This window comes from Limulus polyphemus, unplaced genomic scaffold (genome assembly GCF_000517525.1).
Source record: "Limulus polyphemus unplaced genomic scaffold, Limulus_polyphemus-2.1.2 Scaffold910, whole genome shotgun sequence".
Classification (NCBI taxonomy): Eukaryota; Metazoa; Arthropoda; class Merostomata; order Xiphosura; family Limulidae; genus Limulus; species Limulus polyphemus.
Genome location: NW_013666520.1, coordinates 353,336 through 364,542, shown reverse-complemented (window position 1 = coordinate 364,542; position 11,207 = coordinate 353,336). Strand labels below are relative to the sequence as shown.

The window sequence follows — 11,207 nt, the reverse complement described above, 5'->3', positions numbered from 1 at the left end:
CACACACACACACACATATATATATATATATATATATATATAATAGTTCAGTTGTCAAAATGCAGAATATTTATGAACTTTTCATAAATGTTTACTTAATGCCAATGTTCCAAACTGAATTCACATGTATTTCAAATTTTTCAAGTCAATCATAAGTTTCTTTGGGTGGAGAAATATCTTTCTAACTTTAGTATGTGTATTAAAAGTTTTTATATTTTTTTCTACTAGCTGGAGTATCCATCCCCTGGATGGAAGTTTTGCAAATTCATGATTAATGAAAGGTTATCTTAGTACGTGAAAAGTTGCTTCCCTTATATGCAATTGTAACAAACATAAAAACTGCAAAACACAAATGTGAAACCACAAAGTTGAATGTATCTTCCGCATGGACCCAACAAACCTTCATGCCAGATTTGGTGAAGATCCATTCACAGGATGTGAGGTAGTGGTAAGAAATGCAAAAACAGGCATAAAAATTGCAAATCTGTATGCATCTCCCCATGAACCCAATGAACATCAATACCAAATTTCATAAAGATCCATCTACAGGATGCAAAGTAGTGGTAAAAAATGCAAGTAAAAACTGCAAAATGCAAAACTAAATATTTGTATGTACCCCCTGCATGGACTTAATGAACTGTTAGTGAAATGTTGATGAAGATTCATCCACACCCTGCAAAGTAGTCATATGGACATACAATAGATAGTGTTATTATATTTATATAGATTTACCAGTTTCATGGTCAACAGCAACAGTTAATCCAACACCTGATGACATACAACAGACAGTACTATTATATTTATATAGATTTACCAGTTTCATGGCAGTAGTAACAGCAACAGTTAATCCAACACCCGATGACATACAACAGACAGTACTATTATATTTATATAGATTTACCAGTTTCATGGTCAGTAGTAACAGCAGCAGTTAATCCAACACCTGATGATCCTCTGCCTGTGGTTGGAATGGCTCTTGGGGCTGTGAGCAGAACATAACGTAGAAGTTGTGACTTAGCCACAGAGGGGTCTCCAATTAATAAAACATTGATGTCCCTACAAAAACATTTTACATGTTGTTGAACAGTGGTATTTTCAAATAACTTGTACTAAAAAGGAAAAAGAAAGTCAGTTTCACACAGCATAACTAGTACAACTGAAGAGTCCACTTGCGAATTGATAAAGTACATTATAGCAATTCATTTTGTGTTTGGATTAGAAATATGATCAGTTAAGTTATAGCATTTCTATTCCTGACATTAATCAAATAAGAAGAGCAAGTTATTTTATACACAGGAATTTTTAATTCAAATAGATCATTTAAAGTTAAAATATAAACAGTGAACTAAGGAGTTCCCAGCCAATATAATATAATTTAATATAATTCTCCAATATACAATTTAATCTTAAAACTATTAGTTAAAGAACAAAAGTAATTACAAGATTCAGGTAATTAGCATAAAAATTGTTCTTATGTAAATTTGGACATACTGTTTCTACACTGAAAAATTTAAATTCTTAATCTAAGTATACTTTGTATACCTTCAAATGTCATTTATTGAATTCTTAAATTTTAACAACTGCCACAAAATAATCTGAATCATTTCACTTAAGAAATTAGTCATTCAAATATGAGGTTTGGGAGCATTTTCTATTAATCGAGAACTAATGTTAATAATAAACTTAAAATAAGTGCTAAATTAAACCAATAAAACTCACAGCATACCAAAAATAAAAATTCAAATTACTTTAGCAGTTTAATACATATTTTTAAGTATCTCCTGAAACTGAACTTTCCAAAATATTATTCATCAGTCCAAATATTCCTTCAAAATATATTATAAAGAAGTTTAGTTAGCTTTCCTGTTTAGCCAATATTTTGGGTGACTTACAACAAACCTACAATAGCCATAACTAAAAACAAGTTATTATGAAAGGATTAACACAAATGATCACCCAAAAGTAGAGTTCAAATAGTTGTCTAGAGTATAGTTAACTATTCATAAGAGCTCAAGTTTCCGGGTCTTCTGAACTCTCAAAAATAAGAATAATTTTGAAAACCACCTATGACTGCATTAGAAAATCTGTGTTAACATAATAAGAAAAATTACCCTCGAAGGCGGGTTCCGTTTGGCAAAACTTTTTCAACTCCTCCAAGTAGCAAACACAAAATAGCTTTTTTGATATACTCATGTCCATGGATGGAAGGTGCTAAGGAACAAGCTAAAACCTCAAACACATCCTAAAATTAGAGAAAAAAATATCTGTTATATTGTAAAAAAAAGTTTTATCTAGCACTATAAAAGTCCCACTGCTTATTCACTGTGTTTACCAATTAATTTTTCTTTATATGTGTACAGGAAGAAAAGTGAATAAAAAAGATGGCCCTATTCTTTAACAAAGATAAACATTACCATATTAAATAAGAATATAACCATAGAAACCAATACCTAATATAAGAATTGAGTTACTAAAATTATTAACAAAGGCCTTAAAAAAGAATAATATGGAAATAATGACTTTTCAAAAGGATTATCATATGACATTTTTCTGAGTCTATTTTCATGAACAGATTTTTGTCAAAATTTTTAAATAAACTGTCAAATATTCTTTGTCTAACAACAACAAAAAAATAAATAAATAAATAAAAGGTAAAATACTTTATTTCATTATGGATATTGATTGTACATGGTAGCATCAGATAACCATCAAAATGCTAATGTTAATTCACTGTTGTGAAGTAATCAGTAAACTGTAAAGCAGGCATGTGTAACTTCCTCCAGGACATGGACCGGATAGCAACTTTTAAATGTACTTGCAAGCCACACCACACAAAGCAAAATTGTAGCTAAAAATCCATATTTTAATATTATATAAGTTTTAAGTTCTTAAATTTATAAGACAATATTAAATCCTGAATTTCCCCTAGTGTGAGAAATTGACATTTTTAGCCACAGCATAGACTCATAGAATGATTGAGTTTTTTTATCATTTTTTTCATGTACAAACTTTTAGCTCATAGCTCCGTCACCTCTTGACCAATATGAGATCTTATTGCAGTTTTGGACTCAGTAGGTTTTCCCTTTTTATTGATGTATTTGACCATGCCTAAGGTCTCATAGTTTAATTTCTTCTAATCCTGCCTAAAAGAATTTCAAGTTGAGGGTAGGCTGGTAGAAATCCTCATGAGTGATAAAATTGAATTGGGTATATGCACACCTCACAAAAACGTTGCTTATAAAACAAAAAAAAAGGTCTCATAGATTAATTTACTCTAATCCTGCCTAAAAGAATTTCAATTGCTGCAGCTATTGAGGATTCCCTCATTTCTCTAGGCATTCCTTCTTCTCTAATTTATTCACCACTCCTCCAATAAGTATGAAATTTAATGTAAATTACTCATCATCACTCAAACAAAGCATAATTTTTCCTAGCCTTCAATCTTGTTTGATTACAGAGCCATCGAATAAAAAATCAGACCCATCTTACTACACCCACCTGTCACATCCTCTCTTTCAGGATTTGTTAATAGTTCTCTCTTACATTTAACCCTATTGCTACAGGTCATGGGTTAAAGGCCATGTCATATCACATTTGTTGACTCATTCAAAATTTTATTGAACTACTATTTTATGAATGTATGTCAATAACTTTGGTATCAAATTGTAGATTATAATTCATATTTTAGTATGATTCATTAGTTCATTTTTTAATTTAAAATTAAATTTAAAAAAAATAAATTTTAAATATTGATTTCTGTGTGTCACGTGGTACGTTGAAAGCAACATTAGTTCAAATTACATGTTTCTGATGTCCAAATACAAAGTCTATAGTTTCTTACAAATTAGGAACTCAAATTTACTGATACTGACAAGCTAGAACCTAAAATAAGAACCTCACATCTTTTCTATTTGCTGAGATATTGCTACATTTACTGAATCAAACACAATGGCCCTGCCCACTTCTTTCCATTTTTGGAAATGCTTACATACACCTACTTCTGTCTATGATGTGTAAATAACCAATCAAAAACTCAGAATGTCCCCCCACATGGTTCTCTGAGCCTTTGCAAAGTATTTATGCAGGAAACCCTTTTTTTTTCAGACAGATTTCAAGCAATAAGATAAGAGTTTAGTATGCCCGAAATTTCATATTTTTTAGACATAAATACAGCTTAGTTACTAAGCTGGATGAATTCTATGGTATCGATATAGTAACTTATGTTTTTTGTTATTTCAAAATTTATATATAAAACCTAAAAAAATTATTTCATTTCACATCCTCCATGTGCGAAACTTTATAAGGCTTAGCAACCTATGGCAAGCATCAAATGGATACAAAGTTTATAGTTAGAAGAGATAATTGCTATACTTCTTTATTTACTATTATAAGTTTAAGAACTTATTTCTAAATAGTAATAGCATATATACATATACAACGTATTATAACAGAAATGTGACTGTATCTTACAAACTGCTAGTCCACTAAAATACAACCAAGAAAGGTCAGTTTGTAAAGGCCAGTTTTATATTCTTAGATATGGTAACATGAGTGCACATGTGCCAGTCATTGCAACTTCTGTAAAGTTAGCCAGGCATGACTGAAAGGTTAGTATAATAAATATATAACGTTATGAGATTTAAGCTATTTAGACTAAACATTTTTGTTTGAGTTATAATCTGTTGTCATTCTAAAATGAAAAAAGCATTATTTATATTTATTTCCTCATTTTTTACGGTGGTTACAAAGTCAGTCAAATCGACCCAACCTGTACAGATTCAGTAGTGAAAATAACAAATAAAATATAAAGTTTTTTCTAAAAGACATTTGATAATTATCTGGAGGTTATAAAGATTTCATACGTGAAATTTTACAATGTTCTGATTACTTTGCATGTTGGATGGTCAACATTCGAAAAGAAATAAGGCACGATGAAAATATTACTTAAGAAATCTTAAAACTTAATAAAAAATCTAATATTCTGCATATGAAAGCCTTGTAATTTTACTAATAATCTGCAAAATTTTGTAAAGATATACGTACAATATCAAAAATCATAGTATAATTACTCTAATGGATACTTTTGTGTTTACAAGCTGGGTGGATACCACTCAACCCATAATGATAGGGGGTTAATATTACATTATTTATACCCAACAGAAAGCCATGGTTTTCATCTATCAAATGACATATTATATTAAATTGTTTTTTGTACAGAGAATTGTCAGTTTCTCTTTTAATACCAGCTTCATTCCCACGGGAAAGATATCGACTAGCTTGGAGGAATTTATAATGGTCTTGTCACATAGTTAGAAAGACAGAAAAATTTTTATCATTATGGGAAATTATCTTCGTTTTGCATGTTACTATTCTATGTTTATTGGTGCATTATTTAATTAAATAAAAATTATTTAATGCACAACTACCATTGGTATAAAAAAGTAGGGTTAAGTGTCATCAACAGTGGTCAAGAAAAAATGAGATGGCCAGGAAAAGTACTTTATTCCTTGTTTTTCATGTGTATTCATATTTATTATCATAAAAGTAAGTAAAATGTAAAAATAGTAAAATCTTTAGGTTAGTTAAGGTTAGATTAGGTCAAATAAATAATAATATAATAAAAAATTTGAGTTTGTGGCCAGCTCGCAGTCCAGATTCAATTATATTTTAAAAACTCATCACGGGCTAGATAAAACCAACTCGTGGGCCGTATGTAGCACATGCATGCTGTAGAGAGTAACTTTGTGAGAACCAAAGCCATCTAGTAAGAACCAAATAGACTTATTAAAGCACTATGTAACAAGGTGACAATATTAACCAATTTCACCATATGTCTAGTGTAAGTTGCTTTTAGTGGGATCTTTTGCTCAAGGCTCTAGTTCAATAATATCAAAAGCACACAAGTTCTACCTGATGTATGTTTCACACATAAAAAATGGTAAATAGTAGAAAGTTAATAATGAAAGTAAACAGAACCTTACCTCTCTCTCCTTGCTTAACTTTTTACAATTTGATACATCATCACCAGAGAGATGGGGTGAAACTTCCTTAGTCATAGTTCTGATATTGTTTGCAATCAACACAGTCCTATGTGGAACAAAGTATTTAAGCTGGAAATGAGCTTATAATACAGTTTTACAATTAAATTACTTAAAGTAAAAGATAAAGGCAACTACATTTGTCAAGATTAATGCTTCAGTGTTAATTAGGTGAATAAATGGTGATGTTAAACTATTTTAAATGAAATACTGCAGTACATTTTATAAATCAATATTTTTTTATATATAAATTTAATTAAATTGATATTTTAGGAAATTTTTTATATGAATAAAACAATAATAAATAGCACATATATACTGATAATTTTTAAGTTTCATTTCAAACATTTTATGGTTAGTTTGACTATTGATATAAAAAAAGCCTAAATCATTTTAATCACCTTTACATTTTTCCCTTATTACTTATTACTAAAAAAATATAACTTACAGTTCATGTAATGCACTGATGTATTGAAAAGTTCCCTATGGACCAATCCTGTCTTATATCTGATAAGATTTCAGACTCTGATCATCAGATTTGATAGATATATTCTGCATATGTGAATAGTAACCATGTAACATTCCTTCTCAAACCTAAAAATGTTATGACTTTGCCCAGGTAGCACTTAAAAAGTTAATTTTGTGCCCTAATGATATGAGCTAAGTACTTCCTTGATCAATGAAACATAAAACATTATTAGGTTAATCAATCATTCTTTCCAGCAAATTTTACCTTCTCTGATTCATTTCAGACTCAAGGTGAACAAGTTATTTAAAGAAAACTTTTTGTAAGCTAGAAGTAAGCGTGGAATTCTTAAACAGTGATGAAACATTCTTCACGTGTATTTTTGATCATCTTTTGGTTATCTGGGGAAATGTTGCATTTCGTGCACTACCCCAAAGCTGTTTCCATGAGAAAATCTATAATTTAAAACTTGGCATAATATTATACAAAATACAATAAGAATAACTGTACACTTGCACAAATATTTAACATAAACAACACCCTCTCTTTACAAAATCCTAGTAATACAAGTGACTGTAATAAAAAAAAACAATGTTTAGCTATACATTTGATTTTGAAGTCATGTGTACAGAACCTTCCTACTGAATCTCTCACATTTATTGAAGAAGGCAGGAGCAGTCCATGTGAAATTATTCAAATATCATTTCAAATTTTCTCATGCATAGCCCACTTATAACAAAGACTGAATACATGTTGAAAAATGTTGAGATTGAAACTTTGAAAATACAAAGTTCAATTTCAAATGTTTAATTTGAATTTTCCATATGTTTTAGAAGATGCTACATTACTTAGCACCATTAAAGACTAAATATTTGATTTTGGTAGATGTAATAAAACATTAGAACAAAGTTGCTTAAGTTTTTTTGCTGTTTGTGTGGCCCAAAAAAAAGTCTGACATAAAGCAAAAACTTTGTTGGCAGAAGCAGATACTGAAGTTATGAAATGTTGATTACATACATATACACCACATTAACTAAGAATGATATAATTAGTATTAGTGGTCTTCTGAATTGTTTCTTATATGTTTTACAATTAATGTTTAACAAATTTTGACACAGTGTTTGTTTCTGTAACACAAAAAGATATTATTTAGCTACCTGAATGTGCCCGAAGTGTATCCTCCTTGTTTCCATGGCAAACATCTATAAACACCCACAATTTGAACTCTATCCCCAGGTTTGCATGCATCTACTAAGTCACAGTCAGCTATGATGTCCACATTACGAGGTATTTGTCCAGAAGGAGCCTTTTCAGGCATCTCCTGGACTGTGAAAGTTTGATGATCTTTATAAGTAGAAAGTCCAAACTCTGTTTCCAGAAGGTTTCCATCTTCATCCTACTCAGATGGACATAAATAAAATTTTTAAAACTTATTTTAACAAGTATGTTAATAGCTCCTTTAACTACAATTCAGAAGATGATCCTTTCTTTCTTCATTGTGAACATGTATTATTTTAATACCACTAATTGTTTTAAGTATGCAAAACTCTGATTTACAAAAAACAGCTACTACCAAAATAAGGTTATAACAGAACTGGGCCATTAGTGTTATCTGCTAATCAATTACTCAACTGCCCCATTAATCAATTAGGACAGTGTTACTCAACTCATGGTACCTACTAGCAAAACAAAGAGTTGGCAACACATTCTGCCAGCCAGTTGCCATCTTGTCAACAGTTCTACAACAACAAACTAGCACACAAGAAAAAAGGATTAGCTCTAGGTGTTATGAGCCACTTGCCTTCCTCTAGTCAGCAGTTTAAAATTAGTTATAGTTGCAGAATAACCTTAGTAGCTTTGCCATAGGAAAGGCAGGGTGAACAAGTTTGGTGGCAATATTTCAATTACTTGTACATTTGAAAGTAGTAATAATCTGAAACCCTAATTTCAATTAGTTGATTATTTTTGTGACAACTGATATAACTGGAATTTTGATTAATCAGTTAGTTTATGTGACATTAATCTAAGTAATTACTGTTCAAAGGTTATTTATTATATTTATTAAATAAACTAGCTCTATGTTATACTACTGAATATTGTGCAAGATACAATTTTTAGCTATATTTTTTAACTTACTAATAATTAAGAAAAACTAAAAACATATTACGCAACCAAGCCATCAAAATTGGGTATTTAATAATAATTAATACCAAGATGAAAGGCAAATTTTGTAAAGTCTAGCTTCACTTTTCCAGTTAAAATATATAAAAAAAAAAAGACTGGTTTTGTCAAATAACACTGATCTCAAAATGTATTAATTCATGGTATGGCACCTTCAAATAAATGTTATGTTATGATCTAGATAGGTAAGTGAATAATATTTTAATTGACTAGATTATCTTTATATCCAAAAGAAGGCAAAAAATGTTTATAATGCAGCACACTGTTTGTTGTTGAGCATAGATCTACAAAATAGGCTATCTGTGCTCTGCCTATTATGAGTATTAAAACCCAGTTTGTAGCATAAGCTCTCAGACTTACTGCTGAGCCATCGGGAGCAGAATAGCAAATATCTTCCACTTTAGGTAATTTTTTTTTTATAACTTAACAGCAAAATGATGAATAACTGCATGATAATTCATCTTTAAGTTCATGATTTATTTCCTTTAGATTTATTTAATGGTTACATGAAAAGTTAGCTTTACAAAGAAATAATTTTTAAACTTTAAGTATTTCATCAGACCATTAAAAGTAAAAAAATTTGGTACTGAATGGCATGGCTTAATACAAAGTAGTTTAACTCCAAGTTATAAAACATCACTAGAAAAATGGAAAATACAGGATCATCCAATGGATAATTACACTTGCAAGACTAAGCAATAAGTAATATAATTAAAGGTTGATCAATATTGACTGTGCTAATACAAAGATGAATAACAGAAAACAATGTTTCATTAATACTTAAAAAAAAACGACTGAAATAACATATATATATATTTCAATATAAATATTCTAAGATCAAAAGTTCTCACTAAATAAAATAAAAAGTACTTTTTTGATCTTGAGTTGATCAAATCAGAATTACAGTGGAGTATAGCCCAAACATATCCTAATTTCAAGTCCACTGCAATCTACCATTAGAAGTTAAAGACTGATACAACTTAATTTTCTGTTTAATCACATTAACTATTTAATATATTCTTATACCTGAGTTGAATCAACACAAACTACTTGTACAATGGTGTAATGCTGAATGTTTCACTAGGTATATTTGTATTAATTTTCCTTTATATACTGTTTCTAACATAAAAGAATTGAACCTTAAATTTTAAGAACTTATGTTTGTTTTTATGGCATGGAAAGTAATAAAGTGATCTCAACATTGTAGATAATAATACATGCAGTGATTTGTTTTTCATGTTATGTTCATGTCAAGAAACACATGTCAAACAAAAATATTTTTTAACAAGTTTGAACAAGATGACAAAATGCAGAGTATTAAATGACATGATCAAGGAAAAATACTTTACAAAAATATAGAACAGTGCCTTAACTAGAAACTAAAGTTTAAGCTTATATTATATGGTAATATTCTCTTTATGTTCAAAATACAATAGACATTTAAACTCTACAAGCTATATTTTTTTCCCTTCATCTATGCCAAATTTAGTTTAGTTCACACCCTCAGTGGAAATGTCTTGGTAGTTCAGAGTTCAACACATTTATTACCATGTCAACACACTTTAGTCTTAGAAAGTAGCCAGGTTTATTTTTTAACTAAGGCCTAGAAGTTCTGATGTGTGTTTAGGCAAAAAAATCATTCCCGATAGCTTTTTGAAGTGAAATTCAAAAAGAATATCTAAAATGTACAAATATCATATGTGTGTGTGTGTGTGTATACTTCCAATGAATGGCAAGTTTACCAATAATGAGGCACTATATACAAATACTGGCTGTTATTATCAATGAAATGATAAACCAGTCAAAATCTAATTGCAATTTCTTTATAGCACAAATGCATTTTTTCTAACATGAAAAATTATGATATTATGTTGCTGTTACAAAAGAGCAAAAATTTTGCAGCAAGAAAAGTTAATTAATTTAATTTACTTTTTAGTTCTTTTTATTTCAGACATCAATGAGCTAGCAAGCAAGTTATCAGAGAAGATTTGCTCATTTAACATTTTCAATTTTATCAAGACTATAACTAAAAAATAAAAACTACTATAACCAGTAACAAAAGTAACTATAGAATAAAACATTCAACTCAAACATACCTTAGTGGGATAAACAGAAGATGAAGGAAATGCATCATAAGATGTTACATCTGTATATCGTCTCTCCATAGTTTTCTTTGTCGCAGGACAGTAGTGTACACTACGGACAACCTTTGGCCGTACAATGGAACCTACATAATAATAATAGTTCATTAACATACTAGGTTTAGATCTAGTCAATAAATAAATGGTTTTACATGATTTACATGGTCATAACATTTAATCACCAAACATGGTATAGTTCAATTCAGCTGGGATGTTGGTTTAGGTTAATTATACAACTACTAAAACAGGATAATATAAAAGCACTGAGTATAAGTGATTCAACTGGGTGTATTCTGTACTTACAATACTGTGGGTATCCAGTATGATTTAATTCTGGTAATAAAATAACCTCTGAGTATTGTTTGTTTGTTTGTTTTCCCA

General features: G+C 29.7%; 1 protein-coding gene across 1 annotated transcript in view; it reads right to left on the bottom strand.

The window, feature by feature from the left end:
- The window catches only part of LOC106461186 (DNA replication licensing factor MCM3-like), a 33,186-nt gene that overhangs the window by 14,516 nt on the left and 7,463 nt on the right, over positions 1 to 11,207 (bottom strand). Inside the window, exons 5-9 of the mRNA XM_013920981.2 lie at positions 10,782 to 10,912; positions 7,662 to 7,900; positions 5,982 to 6,087; positions 2,112 to 2,242; positions 902 to 1,056 (exon numbers count right to left, since the gene is read on the bottom strand). Coding sequence (XP_013776435.1) covers positions 902 to 1,056; positions 2,112 to 2,242; positions 5,982 to 6,087; positions 7,662 to 7,900; positions 10,782 to 10,912 — 762 coding nt within the window. The remainder of the gene's footprint in view (positions 1 to 901; positions 1,057 to 2,111; positions 2,243 to 5,981; positions 6,088 to 7,661; positions 7,901 to 10,781; positions 10,913 to 11,207) is intronic.